The 24291-nt window shown below is 36.1% G+C and overlaps 1 protein-coding gene across 7 annotated transcripts in view; it reads right to left on the bottom strand.

Annotated features, from left to right (window-relative positions):
* GOLGA4 (golgin A4) overlaps nt 1-24291 on the bottom strand; it is a 130225-nt gene that overhangs the window by 8334 nt on the left and 97600 nt on the right. For all 7 annotated transcript variants that reach the window (XM_049099726.1, XM_025461323.3, XM_025461322.3 and 4 more), the window contains 6 exons: nt 21154-21267; nt 18885-18905; nt 18458-18526; nt 15505-15580; nt 8832-8935; nt 3697-3783 (listed from right to left, as the gene is read on the bottom strand). In XM_049099726.1, the coding sequence (XP_048955683.1) occupies nt 3697-3783; nt 8832-8935; nt 15505-15580; nt 18458-18526; nt 18885-18905; nt 21154-21267 (471 nt within the window). The remainder of the gene's footprint in view (nt 1-3696; nt 3784-8831; nt 8936-15504; nt 15581-18457; nt 18527-18884; nt 18906-21153; nt 21268-24291) is intronic.

The following is a 24291-nucleotide window of genomic DNA, read 5'->3' as shown; positions in this document are numbered from 1 at the left end:
TTTTTTAAGCCATTAGATACAGGGAGGAATGCTTTCCAAAAAAACAAAATAATTCCAACTGTCTCAGAAACTATATAATAGGTATATGATACAATATGCAATGGAGTACTGGGACAAAGGTCAGAGATGCTGGGATGACTTTAGAGAAAGCAAGGAAGAGGAGGTCAGGATGTGCCTAAAGCACTGGGATCTTTCATGACTGGCACTGCGCAATGCGTCAGAGGAGAGAGACATCACATCTGGCTGGCTCAGTTGTTAGAGATGCAACTCTTTTCTTTTCTTTATTGTAAGTATGCTCCACGCCCAGCACAGACCTTGAGATTGAGTCACATGCCCTACCAACTAAGCCAGCCAGGTGCTCTAGGATGCAACTTTTGATCTCAGGGCTATGAGCTTAAGCTCCACTTTGTGCATGGCACTTACTTAAAAAGAAAATAAATAAAATGGGGAAAAGGGAAGGGGAGGGGAGGGAAGGGGGAAGGAAGGGAAAGGATAAAGGAAATAAAAGAAAGAAATGGCTGACAATGTAGAGTATCATGTCATCGGCGAAGAGGGAGAGTTTGACTACTTCTTTGCCAATTTGAATGCCTTTAATGTCTTTTTGTTGTCTGATTGCTGAGGCTAGGACTTCCAGTACTATGTTGAACAGCAGTGGTGAGAGTGGACATCCCTGTCTTGTTCCTGATCTTAGGGGAAAGGCTCCCAGTGCTTCCCCATTGAGAATGATATTTGCTGTGGGCTTTTCATAGATGGCTTTTAAGATGTCGAGGAATGCTCCCTCTATCCCTACACTACTCTACATAGAAAACCCAAAAGTCTCCACCCCAAGATTGCTAGAACTCATACAGCAATTCGGTAGCGTGGCAGGATACAAAATCAATGCCCAGAAGTCAGTGGCATTTCTATACACTAACAATGAGACTGAAGAAAGAGAAATTAAGGAGTCAATCCCATTTACAATTGCACCCAAAAGCATAAGATACCTAGGAATAAACCTAACCAAAGATGTAAAGGATCTATACCCTCAAAACTATAGAACACTTCTGAAAGAAATTGAGGAAGACACAAAGAGATGGAAAAATATTCCATGCTCATGGATTGGCAGAATTAATATTGTGAAAATGTCAATGTTACCCAGGGCAATATACACGTTTAATGCAATCCCTATCAAAATACCATGGACTTTCTTCAGAGAGTTAGAACAAATTATTTTAAGATTTGTGTAGAATCAGAAAAGACCCCGAATAGCCAGGGGAATTTTAAAAAAGAAAACCATATCTGGGGGCATCACAATGCCAGATTTCAGGTTGTACTACAAAGCTGTGGTCATCAAGACAGTGTGGTACTGGCACAAAAACAGACACATAGATCAGTGGAACAGAATAGAGAATCCAGAAGTGGACCCTGAACTTTATGGGCAACTAATATTCGATAAAGGAGGAAAGACTATCCATTGGAAGAAAGACAGTCTCTTCAATAAATGGTGCTGGGAAAATTGGACATCCACATGCAGAAGAATGAAACTAGACCACTCTCTTTCACCATACACAAAGATAAACTCAAAATGGATGAAAGATCTAAATGTGAGACAAGATTCCATCAAAATCCTAGAGAAGAACACAGGCAACACCCTTTTTGAACTCGGCCATAGTAACTTCTTGCAAGATACATCCACGAAGGCAAAAGAAACAAAAGCAAAAATGAACTATTGGGACTTAATCAAGATAAGAAGCTTTTGCACAGCAAAGGATACAGTCAACAAAACTCAAAGACAACCTACAGAATGGGAGAAGATATTTGCAAATGACATATCAGATAAAGGGCTAGTTTCCAAGATCTATAAAGAACTTATTAAACTCAACACCAAAGAAACAAACAATCCAATCATGAAATGGGCAAAAGACATGAACAGAAATCTCACAGATGGAGACATAGACATGGCCAACATGCACATGAGAAAATGCTCTGCATCACTTGCCATCAGGGAAATACAAATCAAAACCACAATGAGATACCACCTCACACCAGTGAGAATGGGGAAAATTAACAAGGCAGGAAACCACAAATGTTGGAGAGGATGTGGAGAAAAGGGAACCCTCATACACTGTTGGTGGGAATGTGAACTGGTGCAGCCACTCTGGAAAACTGTGTGGAGGTTCCTCAAACAGTTAAAAATAGACCTGCCCTACGACCCAGCAATTGCACTGCTGGGGATTTACCCCAAAGATACAGATGCAGTGAAACGCCGGGACACCTGCACCCCGATGTTTATAGCAGCAATGGCCACGATAGCCAAACTGTGGAAGGAGCCTCGGTGTCCAACGAAAGATGAATGGATAAAGAAGATGTGGTTTATGTATACAATGGAATATTACTCAGCTATTAGAAATGACAAATACCCACCATTTGCTTCAACGTGGATGGAACTGGAGGGTATTATGCTGAGTGAAGTAAGCCAGTCGGAGAAGGACAAACATTATATGTTCTCATTCATTTGGGGAATATAAATAATAGTGAAAGGGAATATAAGGGAAGGGGGAAGAAATGTGTGGGAAATATCAGAAAGGGAGACAGAACGTAAAGACTGCTAACTCTGGGAAACGAACTAGGGGTGTTGGAAGGGGAGGAGGGCGGGGGGTGGGAGTGAATGGGTGACGGGCACTGGGGGTTATTCTGTATGTTAGTAAATTGAACAACAATAAAAAAAAAAATATGGGTGGGAATTTGGATAGAAAAATAAACCTCCCAGATTTTTCTAGAAAAAAAAAAAGAAAAGAAAAAAAGAAATGGCTGACAAATGTGGGGTGTCTGGCCTGGAAAAAAGTCCTCCACTCAGGCCATCAACAGATTTTTGGTTGAGTTTCATGGGTTAGACCCAGAACAAATTGGTAACCACTACAGGAAGACTGGGGCTTAAGATAAGCAAGAACTGTTGTAATAAGAGACATACTCTGCTAGATCAGATGCTTAGAGAGGTGATTATTTATTGACTTAGTCTTTCTTATGGGAGATACTTGGACATAGACTAATTCATCATAAAGGAAAAGATCTTTGCTTGCTTTAGTGAGGAGAGAGAAGCAAACAATGGTGCTGAGATCACGAAACAAGTAAAGAAATGGGGGCGGGGGGATGTGAACAGTGCCACAAGCTTCCAGTAAGACAAGAAAAGGAAGCAGAAAAAGAAAGCTGGGGAAAGATCTGAGACTTCACAAATTTCACACTCTTAGTGTGACTTTCACACACACTTAGAATGGATCTTCCCACTGAATTACTGGCCCATAGTAAAAAGAAGTTCGGCATAGGAATAATTTTGCAAAATGTATATGAAATGTGTGTTTGTTTCATTTCACATCATGGTATAATCTGGTTTTAAAAATTATTACTGGTATACTAGAACAAATGCCTTTTTTGTACTTCCCATAAATAGCCCAAGTTCTGGAAATCCCATATACAGCATATATGGATATCAACCTCATATATGCTACTGAAGAAGACTGTTCTTTCCTTGACACCAATTCATATTTGCCTTTGGTTAAACTTTCTTAATGTAGATTCACTCTCATTTTTTCGGCTACAGTACAATAAAAACTAAACATTTAAAATGTCTTTTAACAACTCAAAGTCTTTGTAAATGAAACAGAATGTAAAAAGATGGGATAAAGTTGTCTTCTATCTGTAGCCACTTTTAAAGCTTACCATTAGCCGAGCATCTTCTCTTTCCAAAATTTTCTGAGTCTGATCATCAGGGAACTTCAGTACAGTGGTTATAACCTTTGCCATGGTCTAGAAAAAAACAAGAGATAATCACTAACAGACAGTGAAGCAGATGAAGTCTCACCCCATTCTGACATGTTCTGCTGGTGGGATTCTTTAGTGCTCTCAATGGAAGCCACGACCAAAGAAGTATGATGTGAAGGTATTAGTCAAGGAAATAACAGCCAACACTAAAATTTCAATTTAAAAGGATTCCTCACAATGTCTAGGTTGATATTATTTCAAGAAGATGAAATTACAATAGCATGAAGCTATATAAAGTTCTAATGTTCTTGGCCCTTTGTCTTATTAAGATGAAACTTTATTACTCATTCATTTTATAAGGCTTTTTATTTGTAGAAATCTATCTAGTAAGTGATGTATTGCCAAACATATGCTCTATATAATCAGAATTAGATACTCCCAAGTTCAGCTTTAACTAAATCACATCATATATCTCATAAACATGGGCTACTGCATGAACATGAACATGCTTAGTAGGTATTTTTTACAACATGCAGCACATCAGCCTAATAGAAATACGAATTACATCTTAAATAAACACAAGATGTTTTGTTTGGTAGAAAACATGATGAATCAAAACATTACACATGGTAGCTTGCAAAACAAGGTCATAAATTGTGCAGATCTAAATGAATATACCGTAAGTCAGACTGTCACCCAAAAGCTCGTGGAAAATTCTCCTCAAAGGTTGAAATTCCCTATTTTGTATCAAGATGAGGTGTTTTGAGGGAGACAGAGAGGAAAGAAGATACCTTATGAAATAAGATACACTCACGAAATAAGTAGGATTAACAAGTTCAGTGCTTACATACAAAATCAGGTGCTAGTGCTTCTCCCCTGAGGACTCCCACAGAGGACTGCACGGTCACCCGGAGAACTCACTCTAACATTCTTGGTTCAGTTACACAGACTGTGTGTGTGTGTGTGTGTGTGTGTGTGTGTGTGTGTGTGTAGGGGAGAGGGCTAGGGACTAGAGAAGGTCACTAAGGAAAAGATGACATAAAATAAGTTAACCAAAAATTTTACAAATTCACATCATATATAATGTATATATGTATAATTATCTCCAGGAAGGAAAGATACTAATGTTTTTAAAATTCCAATTATGTGCTAAGCCTAGTTAAGTCACTTGACATACTTCTAATACTGTTCTTCAACCACTAATACTGTTCTTCAACCACAAACCCCATACTCCGCAAGATTTCAGCCCCCTTCCTTCCTTTCATCTTTGCCTCTGCCATTTTGAGGAACAAAAAAATACCATTTAAAACAAAGTCGTTTTTAGAGAATTCTAAGGCATTTTACAAAACCCTCATCCTTTAAATTGTATTGCCTAGATAGAATCTTCCATGCTAAACTGGTCTAGAAACTAAGCATATGTGGCATGAAATGACAAGAGAAATATGAAGTAGTGACTATTTCAGTATTCTTTTCATTAACACTCAGAAGCAATTTTTTGCTTTTTTGGTATACTATCTATGAAGACTGTTTTTAGGAATTAATTTCAATAGCTTGCAAGGTTAAAAGTACCCAAAAGTCCATTTATATTCACTATGAAACCACATACATGCACACACAAGCATGTCTGTCAAGAAAACCCCAAACTATTCCTAGTTGTCTCTTCACATTTCTAGACAATGAGAAACCCACCTCTAAATTCATCAGTGACTCTGAATTTGCAGCAGATTACCCAGTAAAGACTTAAAGCTCTTCCCTCTCTTGCCAGGAAACTTAAATGGAGAAGCCCAGGCTCTTTGCCAGATCTTGGGAAAGAACTCAGACTGTCTATTCTACATACAATATACTCAGGCCCTGGGAAGTAAGGAAAAAAGTTCAAATGAGCTACCTGGTTTAGAGGTGGCATCTCCTGCCAGGTTTTCTTTAGGGAGAAGCTTTGATAAAGATTAGGATGAGAAACACTTTCTACTGAAAAGGAGAATAGGCTGATTTTAGCATGGAGGATCAAAAACCCAAGAAAAAGAAAGTGAAAGAAGAAAGAAAGGACATTTCCTTAGCTTCATACTATAAGAACATGTGTTCTACATGTGCTCTTCTTAAATAAATCATCTGCCTCATAAAATAAGGAACACCATGTGTAAAAGCAGATGAAGAAACACAGGTGGGATGACATACATATCCTGCTGGGCAAGATACAACTCTAGATTAGGATCAAATCACAAGGGCCACAATATACTTTGGCTCACTCAAAAACCAAAACCTAGTCTCCATTTCAAATTCTCTGTCAATGTATAGATATTAACCAAATCAGTAAAAGATATGTCTAAAACCAGCTCTGATCTTGTCAATCTCTGCTCAAGGGCTAACTATCCCAATATCTAGTGTTAAAACTCTAAAAACATTCCATGCCCTCCACACTCTGTGCAGCCCTAAAGGGAGTCACTTCTACCACAGATCCAGTGTTTTAGTTGGACCAGACTACTTGTCATTCCAAAACCCACACTCAATTTCCTGCCTTGGCCTTTCTGTCTAGGCTTTCCCTCCCATCTGATTTCATCTATTAAAATCTAACCACCCCCATATACCCCTGACCTAGCTTTAAAGCCCAGCAGATACATGTGCTTCTCTACAATGTCCTCCTTGACCTTCCCACAAGTAAACAGGAGAACTCTGTGCCTCTTTTAACAACCTGACGACATTCTGTATCATGCTTAACTGCAAACAGCTCCACTTTTCTTAACTCCTTAGAATTAGGGAGAGTGTAAAAAAAAATAAATTAGAGATAGTGTCAAATTTCATCTTCCTCCCCACCATGGTGATATACAATGGGCCACCTGTAGCAAGTGCTCAATAAATAAGAAGTAAATTAAGCTGAGTATCTGCTACCGATTTTCTACATTTATCTGTAAAATGTGATGGTAGGATGACAGACTAGTCATTTGTAGTAACCAGATGCATTAAATGCTGAAGATAAAAGACCAGAGAGACCACTCCATCACAAAGACTCCGAATCAAGTATTAGACGGGCTGCCTATGCCCTGAGGTTACCCCTTCCAGCTGTTTTGTAAGTCATAGCCTAAAACTAACTGCACAACCCTGAAAGCACAAGTTTGCACTTGGCTGAATGACACTGCCCCAGAACACATCTTATGCTTGTGCTGGGTCTTTCTTCAAGAGGATTCAAACTTTGTAGAGATCTCATCCCCCACAGTTTGCAACCTCCAGAAGACACAGTTTGAGGCAGTCATCTCTTCACGTCACAGACCAAGAAAAGATTACGTAATTTATTTAGCAACACTGGATCACAGCTTTAGATTCAGAAATGAATCAGTATAGCTAAAGTTCTGAGCAGCTTTTTTTTAAGACACACCCTTCTCCCTTCCCTGCAATAACAAGGTAACATTAAATTATTTACCCCACTGCAAATATAGGCTACTATCCAATAATGACTTAATAAGAGATAGTTATATTTCATTAGCTTGGTTTTTAAAAAAAATAAGGAGAAAATCAGCATTAGGTATTTTTTGAATTTAAAAAAAGAAGTCCTTTAAGAAAAAAATACTGAATTACTATGAATTAATATACCCCTCCTCTGTTACATGTTCAGGATCCACATGATGTTACTTTATTTTTCTTTTAATTTTTTTATTTATTCATGAGAGATGCAGAGAGAGAGAGAGGCAGAGACACAGGTAGAGGGAGAAGCAGGCCCCATGCAGGGAGCCTGTTGTGGGACTCGATCCCGGGACTCCAGGACCACACCCCTGGCGGGAAGGTAGGCGCTAAACCTCTGAGCAACCCAGGGATCCCCAAGATGTTACTTTAATTTGAAGTCATTTAATACAATGAAATGAGATTTCTATAGATATTAAAGATTCAAACAACTGATAGTCCTATAATTCCTAGAGTTTAGCTAAATCTATAATCCATAAATTTGTAACATTCTTTTAAGAGATTTTCTTATGCCCTTACTTTTTAGGCTTTAAATGTATCTGCCTGGGCAGCCCTGGTGGCTCCGCAGTTTAGCGCCACCTTCAGCTGGGGGTGTGTTCCTGGAGACCTGGGATGGAGTCCCACATCAGGCTCCTGCATGGAGCCTGCTTCTCCCTCTGCCTATGTCTCTGCCTCTCTCTCTCTGTGTCTCTCATGAATAAATAAATAAATAATCTTTAAAAAAAGTAAAAAATAAATAAATGTATCTGCCAAATTAATCCCTGAACTGGCTTATTAGCACTCTGACTTAGTAACCTCCAAAGACCTATAAATTAAAACACTGATTGCTTCTAAAAATGGAAAACTCATGATCCATTCTTTTTTTTTTTTTAATTTCATGATCCCATTCTTAGCCAAAGTATATGGACAATGTAAAAGTTTATGAAGGGAAAAAGTTGAAGCAATGTCAGAAAAATTGCTTTAAATGAAAAATTTTGAGAAAGGATCATGAATTTCCTGAAATATATTCAATTCAAGGTACATTTATAAAAAATCCAGTATAAGGCTCTTTTAAAAGCACTGCAGGGAATACAAACAAGAAGAGATAAGACTTACACACTCAAGAACCTTACAATAAATGTAATATTTCAGAAAACAAATTTAGCCAAGTACTATTACTTATACGATGTGGTAATTTTAATAATCAATATTCCATATGTATAGGAATTGTTTTCTTACAGTGACTAAAATATTTCTAAATATCCCTAAGTGACTACTTATGTAGTCTACTACTTACTTCTTAATTATGACCATTACCAATATTTCTGCATTACCCTAACGTTTCCATGAAAATGAAATCTTTTATCCTCACTTTAATTTGAAGTCAAAAATAAAAATAGCAACATTTCACAAAGTATTAAGTTCATGAAATTTCAACTTTCAGTACTTAGCATCACCCGACAGTATTTTTATTAATATTTTATAACTGTAACAAATATAAGCAATTCATTTTATAATCTATGAACAATAACACAATAGCCTATTGTCAACTATTAACACGTATAGTCTAACAGTAAAAATATGCATGTGTATAAAAGTATTAAAAGTGGGCACATTTCCTTTTAAATTAAGCTACATGCCAAATCACCAGAAATGATTTATACCTTAGTCTCACGACCCATCATATACTCAAAAAGCACTTTTCGCAAATACTCAAATTCGGTAGGTTCTCCAAAGAGCGAGACATCAGTATGGTACAAATTGCCACCTGTCAAATAAAAAAACTCAGATCAAATTGTAAAGAAAAGTCAGATAAGCTACTTATTACTTAGACACCAAACTAAAGAACAATCAAAGGAATAAAGAGAGGCATCACTCTTGCATTAATTATATTGTACTGTATAGTATTGTACATACATACACAAAGCATTCCAATTGGTATTTTTCCATTGGAAGAGAAAATATGAATTATTATAGCAATTTTATTTCTCACATCTTTCCTTCTCCTTTTGACATGGCAATTTAAAAAGACTATATGTACTTAGAGCATATAAAGACTCCTTAAAACTCGTATTTCTCTCCTCAATATTATGTGGTTGGCTTCAGATATTCCACAATGACTAAAGTTAACAATCATTTTTATTTATTAAGAACTCAGTATCTTAGAACAGAACTCTAGGCCAGCCCAGGTGGCTCAGCGGTTTAGCGCCGCCTTCAGCCCAGGGCACGATCCTGGAGACCCTGGATTGAGTCCCACGTTGGGCTCCCTGCGTGGAGCCTGTTTCTCCCTCTGTCTATGTCTCTGCCTCTCTGGGTCTCTCATGAGTAAATAAATAAAATCTTTTTTTTTTAAAAAAAAAAGAACAGAATTCTAGTTTTTCTAGTATTACAAACCTAAAAGCACTTAAGTTTAAATCAAGTTTTCAAACCTCTTTGGAGATACAGAACAGATCAAATAATTTGAAAACACATGAAATATTAATGCCATTTTAGTGGTTTTCAAATATTTTGGTTCAACATCTTAAAGCCTGTCATAAAAAGTTAAACTCCGTTTGTTAACCAAGCCCCATGTTAGCCTAAAAGTAAACAATAAATATAGTTCAGGTATACGAAATCACACTAAATATTATTATGTGTAAATTTATACCTTGGTAACCCTGGATTTTTAAAAAACTGAATTATAGGAAATCACACTGTGCAGCAGGATAATACAATAAGGTTTCCATTATAAGACTATGAACAGCATGTGACCCTCTAAATGCCAAAGTTGAAAGTGGCCTTTCATTGTAACTTTACATTTCTTTTGGCATAGAATTTAAACCACCATTTGTTCAGTAAAAAGAAAGAAACAAATGAAACCTCATGGAGTATTATTTAAACATATGAGATTAGTAAAATCCTAAAAGTCAGATAATACCAAGCACTGGTGAGTATGTAGAATAATAGATATGCCTGTGCAATGCTCGTAGAATACGAACAGATACAACATCTATAGACAACAACTTGGCATTACTTTGCAAAACTTCATAAAGTGGAAGACAAGCATATTCTATGATGCAAAAATTCAATTCCTACCAATACATCCTGAAATGCTTCACATATATACCAGAAGTCAATGTTCACAGTTACAATGTTTATAAAAGCAAAACTGAGGCAATTCAAAGGTCTACCAACAAGAGAATAAATAAAATAGGGTATAAACATATAATTATTATTAAATTCAGCATTCAAAATAGTTATAGCTAAACACACACTAGAATGAAATTCAAAATCATAATGCTAGGTGAAAAAAAGGCAAGAATAGGCAGAAAACAGACAGTATGATATCATTTCTATGCAGCCCAAAACATCTAAAACAATAAAGTCAATTATTTTATGGAGCCACATGTACACTGTAGCATGGGAGACAATAGAGATACAGGAGACTGAAGAGCAGCACAAGGAGCACTGACAATATTCTAGGTGGTGAATTCATAGGTGTTAACTAGTCTTCACACTTGATACTTTGCATGCATTCGTAAGTTTGGAATATTTCATTTTTTAAACGTGTACACTTTTAAAGTCACGATTCTTTTAAATCACACTTTGCAAATACAGAGCAACCACACTAAATAATGATGATGCACTATTTCCTTTTCAAACACTTCTTATCTATATATCATACTTAAGTGTTTCATTCCTGTAGATTGATGCAAAATACAAGAGTTTGCAATGCTGTACACTTTTCAGAAAATACTTGATTTCATTATTATAAACATGTAGATTACTTATGTATAGCCATTTTCCTAGATAAGTAATTAATACTGCTTTTCATTGCATGTGCCTCTTTCTTGTCTTCTCCCTAGCAGTGGCATATAAAAGAAACTGCTTCCTCTTCTTATAATTCTTACTTTGGGTTTTACGCAGTAAGAGTGGATATTAGTTATCATTCAAATAAAGATGCTTGCCAAATTGTCTTCTTGTGAGTCTTTCCAAATAATTTTACCTGAGTACTATTCAGCATTTTTAATACAATATTTTACCCAGGCCCCATTCCAAAATGTATAATTGGAATATCCATTTATCTGTACTTAACACAATTGTAATCAACTAAGTGTATTACAAATAATTTTAGTTAAAAGCAGACTTGTTCACATTTTCTTCAAAATTGTACATATATTGGAAAATAAACCAATTTTACATTTACAATTACACCTATGAATAAATGTAATAAAAGAGGTACAAGAATACTGCTCAGAACAATAAACATTATGGACAGAAATTTTAAAAGACTTAAATAAATGCTAAAAGATATCATGATTATGGTTTGGAGACTCAGTACCACAATGTGCCAATTCTCTTCAATTTTTCTGTAAGTTCAATGCAATCTTAATCAAAATCCTCTTAGGTCTGGGTGTGTGTTATGAGTGTAATTTGACAATCCAATTCTAAAATTTAAATAGACATTCAAAGAGCTAAGAAGAGCTAAGACATTCTTAAAAATAAAGTGGGAGGTGTTCCCCAACTAAACAGCAAGACAGGCTATGAAGTCATCATAATTAACAGAGTGAAGTGTTAGAGCAGGCACAGACAAATCCATCACTGGAACAGACTGCAGGTGCTAAAACAGACTCTCAAAAATATGGAATAACTAAATCAGGTAAATAGAATTTACCATGGTTTTCCCTGTATGAGCTATACCTCAAGGTAACCACATAGATAGCATGGAAATGTTTGTATTTACAGAATAATTCAAATTAATATCTGCACAAGAACTGAGAGAATGTGAATATCCCCATTACACAATCACTATTGAAACAACAGATTTTGGTAAACAGTCACCAGTGGGTGCTAAAATCTAAGGCTAAATAAAGGTGATCAGTGAGACTGATGATGACACCTGGAACTGTGTGAAAGCTGTTACAAAAAAGACATGCATCTTTTGCTGTGAAGCAACATATAGTACAATTCCTTTGGGAGGTACTACTGCCAATAACACAAATCGAAATCTAACCAAGCCCCGCATTCTAACTACCAGCAGATGGAGTACCAAGAGCTCAGAATGTGTTAAATTTATAAGTAATTTGGTCTCTCCAACAAATAAAAACAAAAGGAGAGAAAAAGGCAAAGGAGAGGGACAAGGAATCTAGTTTTAAAAAGAGATTTCTCAATCAAATGCCATGTATGGGTACTAATTGGCTACTAATTCAAATAAATCAACTGTTTACTACCACCACCACCAGAAAACATTTATGAAACTAAAAGTTTGAATATTGACTGGTTCTTTGATTAAGGAATTACTGTGAAATTTTTAAGTGTGATATTAGCACTATGGCTATTTCTAAGGAAACCTTTGTACACATATATACTGAAATATTTACACATTAAATAAGATATAATACCTAGGACTTACTTTAAGATAATCCAATGGGCCAAGGATAGGAAAGGCTAGGTTATAGATGAACCAAGATTAGATATGTCTTGATAACTGTGGAGGGTGGCTGATGTGTACATATGTGTTCATTATATACCATATTCATTACTTTTCTATATGTCTATTTTTTATTGTTCCATAATAAAAAATTCAGAAGACAATAAAGAAAGAAAACACCGAGTACATTATCTTGACTACACACACACACACACACACACACACACAAATATACACATACACACATAAAAATAAGGATTAATATTCAGAATTTTTAAAAAAACTCCTACAAATCAATAAGGAAATAATAATCTTAGAAAAAAGAAATGGAGAGGAACTTCACAAAAGAAATATACACAACTAAAATGAATGAATAAAAAAATGAACGACTGGGTTGCCTAGGTGGCTCAGTCGGTTGAGCATCCAACTCTTGGTTTCAGCTCAGGTCATGATCTCAGGGTCATGGGATCAATTCCCACATTGGGCTCCACACTTGGGACAGAGTCTGCTTAAGATTCTCTCTCCCTCCTCATCTGCCCCTCTCCCTGCTCATGCACTCTCTTTCTCAAATAAATAAAATCTCTTAAAAAAAAAAGAATAAGATGTCCAACCTGATTACCAATAAGAGAGGTAATTAAAATTACATGTCACAGCACAGAATTTAATAAATGAAGCATTAAAGGGCCTTAATAAATCCAGCACTGCTGATGAAAATGAAAATTACTACAAAAAATATAGAAAGTAGTTTCCTACATTATCTTCAAATTATATCTAATTTGGACAACCTAGGATAGGATATGCACAAGAATGTTCCTATCCTATGACTCAGCAATTCCAGTCTTATCTGTACAGAGAAAATCTTTCATATAAGAGATATACAAGAATGAACAAAATTAATAAATGGAAATGAGTGAACCAGAACAACATACAACATGTGCATCTCAAAACTTATATTAAGCAAAAGAAAAACAAGCTTATAATATGATTCTATTACATAAAGTGCCAGAACAAGCAAAATCTAAACAAAATACTGCTTAGAAATATATACATAGGTGGTAAACAATAAAGAACAAGAGAATGGTTAACATAAATCAGAAAGAAAAATCAGTATGTGGAGAGGAATAAAGCTATTATTGAAGAGGCCTACACAGAGGTTTCTGAAGAACTAGTAGCCTTTTATTTCTTCCTGAATGGTGGGTGCTCATTCTACTCTACTCTGTAAAGAGGCAGCGTAGTAAAGAGATTAATGGGCATATTTAACCAGACTGACAGGGTTGGTGAGAGGATTAAATGAGTTGATATACAAAACAGTGCCTGGCACTTAGTGTTACACATGTATCCCCTGCCTTTCAAAAACTCACACTATGCCACACTATGGCTTTTACAAAAATCTTCATTAGTACCTATCTTTGCTAACTGAAAGAAATCTAAAGGGCTTTCTGCTTTTATAAAAAGGGAGAAAAGTGAAAATAGTGTTCAGTGTTTGTTTTGCAACAAGCCATTACAGAGGCAGCACAGAACCCTGCAGCAAGAGTGGTTCCACCAAGCACCTTCCCCAGGAACTACACTCAGCATCAAGCCACCATAGCTGTATACGTAACCATCTCTGTTTTATCTTGATTTATTTTGTGCATCTGTTAGCAAGACATGTCCTAAAGTATCAGAAAAGCCTAAGAGAGGATATTTTTGGGGTCTGAGAATGCTAAAAAAATTTTCCATATAAACTAGTGGTAATTGCTTCTTTGCTTTATACCATTTCAGCTAATGTAAGGTATCCTAGGAATGCTCTACTTTCGGATGGCAAAGGAACTTGTCTATGTGTTAGTTATTTAAAAAAATGTACATGTGGGTTCATTTTACAATTTAAAATGAGAACAAAGAAAATTATAAAAATCTTAAGTTGAAACTAAAGAAAAGAATCAATATTATTCTCTATGCACTGCTAAGCACTGAGTCAGCAGTTGAGCTGATAATCCCATGTGTGGACATAGATATGACAAACAATCTTTATAGCAGGAGTCTTGTCTGCTGTGAGCCATGGGACACTTCCAAGTTGGTTTTCTCTTGTTTTTGAAGAGCATTTTGGAGAGAATCCAAAGCAAGTCCTTGTTTAATTTAATTAAAAATTGTATAATATCTTGTGTTATTTCATTGCAATAAGTAAGAGCTTTCAAAAGCACAAAGGAATGTAAAATGGTTTAGATTTATGTGCTAGTGCCTCCCTGAAAAAGCAGAAAGCTTTACAAAATAGCAAAATAAAACTATTCTTAATGAAGTGAGACAGTACAACGAATGGAAAATTATTATGAGATTATTCAAAGATCATGATTACCTCAAGGGAACAACTATGTAAACACTCAAGTTCATCTTTAAAATCCTTTGTAAGTGGCATATGTTATTTTATTTTATTTTATTTTTATTTATTTATGTTTGGGGGGAATGTTTCCAAATCACCTTCTCCTACCTTGAATATAAGAATTTTTATGAAATTATTTTCTCCTTAAATCTGAGTTTAAAATTAGTAATTACAGCCTTATGGTAATAGTAAAAAACAGGATCATTTTAGAAATATAACAGTCCATATGAATATATGTAGTAGATTAAATAAATGTTTGCATACACATAGAAGAGTCTGAAAAAATTATACATAAATTGCCACTAGGTTGGTTCCATCTGGATAACACAGAATAAAGTAGGAACCTGCAGTTCCATTTAAGACACCACAATATTGTTTGATTTTTTTTTGCAACAAATATGCATTGTTTCTGTTTTAGATTACTACCATTCTTTCTTTAAAACTAGCTATTATTGGTGAATTACAAACGTAAAATATACTCACCGTAAAGATTAGCAACAACAAAAATAGAAATCCTCCATAAATCCAGCAATAAGAGATAACCATGGATAACATGAGAGATCACTCATACCTTTGTAAGGTGTTCCCACAGTTGTTGCATAGACAGTCTTTTCATATTTCTTCAAACGGTCTTCTAAATTGTGAATCTGAAAGTAACAAATACTCAAATCATATGATTCATATGGAAATCATATGTAAAAAATGGACTGCTATAGCCAACCAGATTAATACTTAAGACAGAATATAAACAAATACAATTAATACAAATGGTTTCTTAGATATGACACCAAAAGCACAGATAACAAAAGAGAAATTACATAAAACGGCCTTTATCAAAAGTAAAACTTTTGAGGGATGTCTAGGTGGCTCAGTGGTTGATGTCTGCCTTTGTCTCGAGGCATGATCCCAGGGTCCTGGGATTGAGTCCCACATCGGGTTCACTGCTGGGAGCCTACTTCTCCCTCTGCCTATGTCTCTGCCTCTCTCTCTCTCTCTCTGTGTCTCATGAATGAATAAATCAAATCTTTTTTTTTTTTAAAGTAAAACTTTTGTGCCTCAAAGGACATTATCAAGGAAGTGAAAAGAACACCCACAGAATGGAGAAAATACTTGCAAATCACTTACCTCATAAAGGACTTGTATTCAGAATAAAGAATACAACTGAACAAGAAACCAAATAACCCAACTAAAAACTAAGCAAAGAACTTAAACAGACATTGCTCTAAATAAGACATACAAGTGGCCAAAAAGAAGATAATAAGATGTCCAATCATTACTCATTAGAAAAATTAAAACCATAATGAAGGAGTGCCTGGATGGCTCAGTCAGTTAAGTGTCTGCCTTCAGCTCAAGTCCTGCTCTCAGGGCTCCAGGATCAAGCCCCATGCCAGGCTCCCTGTTCAGTGGGAAGTCTGCTTCTCCCTCTCTCTTTCTCTGCTCCTCCTTTCATTCATGTTCTCTATCTCAAATAAATAAATAAAATCTTAAAAACATAAAACTGTAACGAAATACTACTTTTCATATCAACCACTATGGCTACAATCAAAAAACATGTTGGGGAGGATGAGGAAAAAGTGGAATCCTTATAACTTTGTCAGTGGGAATGAAAAATAGTGCCACTATGTAAAGTAGTTTGGTGGTTCAGCAAAAAGCTGAACGTATAATTACCAAATGATCTAGCAATTCCACTCCCGGGTATATACCTCAAAGAACTAGAAATAGGTGTTCAAATAAAAACTTGTAACAATGAAAAAAAAAAACTTGTAACAATGTTATTGACAGCAGGAACACTGGTTATATTAATAGCCAAAAGGCAAAAATAACCCAAACATTCATGAATGGAAGTTATGCTATTATCCATATAATAAAATATTCAGCCAAAGAAAAGAATGAAGTACTGATACATGATATACTGATGAACCTTAAAAACATCATGTTGAGTAAAATAAGCCAGAAAAGAAAGGCTATGTTTTATATGACTGTATTTATATAAATACTCATAACAGGCAAATTTACAGACACAGGAGTAGATTAGTGATTGCCAGGAGATAATGAGGAGTGACTGCTTAATGGGCATGAGGTCTCCTTACGGGGTGATGAAATGTTCTGGAACTAGATAATGGTGATGGTTTCACATTGTGAGTGAACTATGTGTCAATGAATTGTGCACTTTAGTTAAAGTGGTCAATTTTCTGTTATATGTATTTTACCACCATAAAAGTAACTAATACAAAACTGCCATGCTAGCACAGTTTGAAGATTTGAGGATGCTATAAGAAGGGAGTTTAAAAACAGTAACCTTGAGAATAGATAAGAAAAGATAAACCACTGGAAAGTACAAAAAACATAAGGTAGCACTGGGACTTAGCATCTTATTTTTATGATTTAAAAAATATATATATTGTAAAAGTTTTGAAACATACTAAACCATAGAGAATAGAGTACAATCAATGCCCACACATACCTATCCATCACCTAGGTTCAACAATTGTCAAGATTTTTGTTATGTATGACTTTTAAGAAAACTGGATAATCGGGGCACCTGGGTAGCTCAGTCAATTAAGTCTCTGACTCTTGATTTTAGTTCAGGTCATGATCTCAAGATCATGAGATCTTGCCCCCAAGTCGGGCTCCATGCTCAGTAGGAAGTCGGCTTGAGATTCTCTCTCCCTCTCCCTCTCCCTAAGCCCCTCTCATGCCTGTGCACATGTGTTCTCTCTCTCTCAAATAAAGAACCTTTAAAACAAAACAGAGACACCTGGGTGCCTCAGCGGTTAAGCATCTGCCTTCAGCTGAGGGAATGATCCCGGAGTTCCAGGATTGAGTCCCACATCGGGCTCCCTGCATGGAGCCTACTTCTCCCTCTGCTTGTGTCTCTGCCTCTCTCTCTCTGTCTCTCATGAATAAATAAAATCTTAAAAAACAAAAAACAAAAACTGGAAAAATCCCTGGAGATGCAGCCTTTAAACAGCATGCTGACTTGTGTCACTACCCCTCCAGAATTTGGGAAAAAAGACTAAAGATGATGCACCACAGATACACATATACTGATATGCTCATGCTTATGCAACCTTCTAAGAATATATATACATAGTCCTATTTAAAACTAATTACTGGATAATACATGGACAAAATATATTAAATCAAGACAATTCAACTACTTAGGGAAAAAGAGTAATAAAGACTGATCTCAACATATTTTCCCTCTGATAAAAATAAAAACTTCTTTACTAAAAATTAAGTTATTACGAATAAACATAAATTCTTATCCAAGATGTTAAACATTAGGAAGAAGATGCAAATTTTCTTGTTTAAATACACACGATCATGAATTTAAGAGATATCCTCCAGCACCTTCAGATTTGGAGATAACATTTCCTGTGTAAGACAAAACTGCAAAGCCAGCTATTAAATCAATATTATATCAGTTCTTTTTAAAAAAGTAGCTAAATGAGATTCAAGTACATATGAACACAAATTAAGGGAGTCAGCTCAAAATAAAAGGCACCAAATTAAATCTGTACCTGTTCTCTGAACTCTTGTTCTTTCAACTTTGAATCACTGATTAGAGTAGTCTTCTGTGCTAGTTGTGTCTGAAAGAACAAAAAGTCAGATCTGAAATGTATATGGGTTTCATCATTGCTTGGATATACTACTGTACTGCTTGGTAAATTATCTTTATGTTTTAACTTTTAAAACACAAAATACTCCTGGCGCCTTGATGTTGGTTAAGCACCTGACTTCAGCTCAGGTGATGATCTCAGAGTCCTGGAATTCAGCCCCGTGACAGGCTTCCTGCTCAGAGGAGAATCTGCTTGAACCTCTCCCTCTGCCCCCGCCCCCAACCACTCGTGCTCTCTCAAATAAATAAAAATCTTAAACACACACACACCCTAAATACTCCTGAAAATATAATGTCTTCAGTCAAATTCAATAAAGAACTAGTCTTACCTGTAACTCCATAATTGTTATCTGAAAATGGAAAAGAAAAAATGAGTATATACACTAAAATCCAGAACAATAAATGGAATAATATGAAATAACAGGAAAATAAAAATTTAGTGTTTTAACCTTAAGAGAGTGGTAAGATTTAAGATGAGACAACTTTATATATTTGCTTTTAACCTGGTCTATTTTGTTATACAATCTATTATAGCATAGGGACGCCTGGGTGGCTCAGCAGTTGAGCATCTGCCTTTGGCTCAGGGCATGATCCCAAAGACCGGGGATTGAGTCCTGCGTCGGACTCCCTGCATGGAGCCTGCTTCTCCCTCTGCCTGTATCTCTGCCTCTCTCTCTCTCTCTCTCTCTCTCTCATGAATAAATAAATAAAATCTTCAAACTATTATAGTGTAAATATACACAAACCTAAGTAAACACAAAGGACTAGAAAGTCACTCACCAGACTCCTAACAATGATTACTACTTCGCAAGGGGAGGTACCCACCAGACAGAGTTTATTCTATATACTCCTGTATTATCTCTTTTATAACAAGAATACACTTATTTATTATTTCTATCATTAAAAAAACTAAACATATTAAAATCTATTTACAGCATATGGGCCCCTTAGGGAAACTCCTAAAGGACTATTTCTGGGAATCCACTCTGAGGTATAATCACAAATTGTTTTTCATTTAACTCAACACTGATATTCATTGTATCCCAGAAGCATCAAAAGATGCTCAATAAGGATAAAAATTCATGAAGAATAAAACAGAAAACAGTTTTTAGAACAGAAATAATAATTAAGGATTTTTTCTCTCCTTTCTTATGATACAAGGTAAAGGACTAAGAAGACCTTCTGAATATTAGTTTCATGTTTCAATACTGTACAGCATCCTAACATTGGTCAAATGCCACTATGTGCAACATACTTATTCTGATACTAAGGAAAAGAATATGTTAGTGAAGTACATGTACTCTTCTCAAGGAATTAATATTTAATAGCACCTGGTATATTCAAATTATGACCAGATGGCAAAACAAAAACTAAAAACCAAAAGCCAAAAACCGAAACAAAACACACACACACAAGAGAACTTATAACTATTAAAGAGAGAAATAGTCTACTCAGCTTGCTGGGTGCTAATAGCTAAGATATATGTACCAAGTGGCATAGCATAACAGAGCCCTTTATAAAGACTACTTCTCAGGATGCCTGGGTAACTCAGTGGTTGAGTGTCTGCCTTCAGCTCAAGTCATGATCCTGGATCAGGCTCGCTGCAGGGAGCCTGCTTCTCCCTCTGCCTATGCTTCTGCCTTTCTCTCTCCCTCTGTGTCTCTCATGAATAAATAAACAAAATCTTTAAAAAAAAAAAAAAAAAAAAAAGACTACTTTTCTCCATTTTGGAAAAGTAATCCATGTAATTGGTTGTTTAGAAAATTACTCTCTGGTAACTGATATTCTGTAATGAATTCTCTATAATTCTCAAGGATAAATTTATGAACAGTGTCCATCTACTTTACCAAGGCCCTTATGACAATGATGAAAAGACTATACCAGGTGAGTGAGGACACTTTAGGAAGCAGAATGGTACACATTGTCCAGCTTCTCAAACTGGGGCCCACATGCCCTATCAGGTGTACTTGCTGAGGTGCAGAGGGGAAAAGGCAGCCCACAAGGCAAACATGGCCTTTCACAGCATCAATTATATTTAAAGAATGTAATTACAAAAATGTCTAGATATGTGTTGCTAGCTATCTTTGAATTCAGTCCCATTTCCCAAAATAATCCCACTGTATCTGCATCTATTCCATTAACTGGAAAAAAATAGAAATTGTTTTTCTTACTGGTATATTACCAAAACCATTTTTATAGGATTATAAATAAGGATATATTATAGAGTAGAATATAAAATCTACATAAGTGTTGAGCACAAAATATAAAAAATCTCAAATTATCATATTTTCTATGGAACCTTTTTGTTTACTGTATTGGAACCTGTATTCTTTCCAAGGAAAAGACTGAGAAGCACTTATATAAATGTCTAGGTTCTGAAATTTGGCAGATGGGGTTTAAATTCCCAACGCAACACTGACTGTGTGAACTGAATATTTTACTTAACCTGTTTGATTCTCAATTTCACTGCCTATAAAACAGAGTCAAAAATCTTTCCTGAAAGGTTTTTGTTAGGATTAAATGATATAGGTATGTAGGTCAGTCGGCAATGACAGTGTTTTTGAAGTAACACGTGCAGCAGGACCCAGTACCTCTCACCTTGTCATTGCCAGGGCTCTCCTCCTGCTGTAGCTTTTGCTGGTACTTATTCTGTAGCTCTTCTAGTTGAGTCTGCAGGTCCATGACTTTAGCAGTCATTTCTTCTTCACGAGCCTTTACAGTTAAAAAAAAGTGCTAATGAACATATCAAAAAGAATATCACAGAGGCAAACACAGTATAGAGAAAACTACCTCTAAGAGGAAACAAATACCCAGAAACATTTCTGGAGACACAAACCACGTTTTCTATTGTCACTGATGACTATGCTCTAAACACCTCCCTTCATGTCCCACTTTTAACACCAAGCTCGCTAATCTTTTTTTTTTTTTTAATTCTCCTTTTTATTTATTTATTTATTTATTTATTTATTTATTTATTTATTTATTTATTTATTTATGATAGTCACACACAGAGAGAGAGAGGCAGAGACACAGGCAGAGGGAGAAGCAGGCTCCATGCACCAGGAGCCCGATGTGGGATTCGATCCCGGGTCTCCAGGATCGCGCCCTGGGCCAAAGGCAGGCGCCAAACCACTGCGCCACCCAGGGATCCCCAAGCTCGCTATTCTTGCGATATTACTGTTCCCTCTCTCACTCTCTCCATCTCCACACCATAAAGCCCAACAAGCAGTTTCTTTCCCCTTAAGCAAGGGTTCCCAGGCTTGAATGACCATCGGTTATCTAACAGTGTGGTGACAGAACTTGCACACAGAGCCTGCGTGTTATGGACTTTGCCCTTTTCCACATTAGGATTTGATTTCCAGGAAATAACCATTAATACAAACTAGCAGATACTGTTAGGCACAGCACTGATCAACCAGCTGGCAACTTAACTGATCATAAGAAGTTGTGGAAGTTTTTTCTAGCCCTTTGGATAAGCTGTGTAAATCAAGAAATGATTCTTTATTCTGACTCAGCAAACCTGCACATCTATTCATCTGTCCCCAAACCACACCAGTGGTTCTTTGGGGTAAAATGTTCAACTAAAGTCTATTTTTGAAAAAAATTATTGTCCAATGCATTAGTAACCATGTAATGTCTCCATTTGCCCTGAACTCTGCAAAAAAAATAGACAAAGCTGCAAAAGTATATGTGACTTATTTGGTCCAAAAATCTTACTTAGAAAATTTATGGTACATAAATCATTCTCTCTTCTGTTTTGACTGCCCTAGTAAAGGTTATTGCCCATTCTACATTTGTTCATTTGTCTTGATAATTGCCATAATTTATTGTACAGAGCAGTCCAGACCTCTTCTTGCTCTTATAAATCTTATAACCTTTGTGCTAAAAGAACATTTGGAATTGGAATATTGATCAGATTTGAGTAATGAAGACAGGAAAAGTGTTTGCTGAGAAAAAGACGGAACAGGAAAAACAGCAACAAACAGGTATCTGATTTACAGATGCGGAATTGACAGAATGAAGAAACAAATGAAAAGAGATAGGCCTCACGGCACAAAGTAAGAGAATGAACCATACGGACGGACACTTAGAAAACCTACTTTGAAATTCCACTGGTCATGAAACTTAGACCAACTGAAAAAGAACAAACTCCTTGTGGCAACATAAGCAAAGCAGAGATGTCTAGTAACTAGCCTCCTTAGACATCTCCCCACTGAGGCTCACTTGAATCAAGCCTCTATCCCTAAAACATCAAAACTCTTGTAAATATGTTAATGCCCACAATCTTGGTTTACTGTTTTTAGTCTACCATGGCATATCCTGGGTGGATGTTTGTGTCATTGTGGTTTAGGCACCTTTGAAAGGATCACTCCTACAGCTACTTATTCAGTTAGGCCCAGATTTTATTTTATATTTTTATTTCTTTTTTTGTGAGAGTATGGGGGGCGGGGGACAGAGGGAGAGAAAGAATCTTAAGTGGACTCTGAGCTGAGTATGGAACCTGACATGAGGTTCAGTCTCACAACCTAGAAGATCATGATCCAAGCCAAAATCAAGAAGCACCCGGGGTGCCCCTAGGCCCAAATTTTAATTTGACAATTAGCTATGCCTGACATTTCCTTTGACAGTTATGGGATACTATTTAAACCAAGCCCTCTAAGAATTAGGAAAGAATCCCTTCTGTGTTATTTCTAATTTAAGAAACAATTTTGTAAATTCCTGCATAAAAGCTTACTAGTCTTCTGGGAGGAGGGGGAAAAAAAGCCAGTATTGTTTTCCTTCAAAGTAAAAACAATTAGGAAACCCGGTTAAATTGAAAGTTAATGCACATCATGGAAATCATATTTGAAAGACTAGTTATTATGCCAAAGTCAAATAAACTAAAATATAGTCAATAAAACCAGTTTGATCTAATGTAGCCAAGCTATTTTCTCCCAGTGGGACGGCTCTGAATTGGGACCAGGCTATTACTCAAGCTCACTTACATGAGTACTCAACTCTTCCTCTGGGATGTCATCACTCCCTCTTCCCAAATGGATTCTTCCCTGCCCTACCATATGTCATCTCCTTCAAATTTACCAAGTGTCTAGTATACACCAAGTATCTGGCTAGGTCTTCAAAACTAGAGATAAATAACAAAATTCCTTTACCTACCAGATGCTTACAATCTAGGAGAGAGGATATATAAATTAGTATTTTCCTACACACATATGTATGTATGACAAAAATTCATGTTATAAGTGAAGAAATGGATAGAGAGTACCAAAAGAACATACATGCAATTAATTCTATTTAAGGGGTTCTAAAAAAAAATCATATATGAAAACATAATGATGCAGAAAAGAATATTCAAAAAGCAAACTTTTGGGTAGAAAAGAGAAAAAATAACATATTTCATTTTTGTTTCTGTTAACATAAAACACTGCAATATTACAAAGATGGTGGGGCAATACAGGAAGATCCTGATCTCCTCTCCTCCTATGAACACACTGAGTCTACAGCTACATATGGAACAATTTCCTCTTACAAAAAAAAAAAGCCTGGATAAGGGACAGCTCTACATTACACAAATGAGGAAAAAACCACATTGAAGTGGGGAGAAGAGGCTAAGACACAACCTTGCCATAAATCGTATCTCCAGGATGACAACTAACAACAGGGAGGAAACTCAAAACCCAGAATTTCTCCTGAGTACTGAAGGGTTTGAAATTCACATTGGGCATCCCACCTTTTAAG

Source organism: Canis lupus, chromosome 23 (genome assembly GCF_003254725.2).
Source record: "Canis lupus dingo isolate Sandy chromosome 23, ASM325472v2, whole genome shotgun sequence".
Classification (NCBI taxonomy): Eukaryota; Metazoa; Chordata; class Mammalia; order Carnivora; family Canidae; genus Canis; species Canis lupus.
This window is presented reverse-complemented; position numbering and strand designations above follow the sequence as displayed.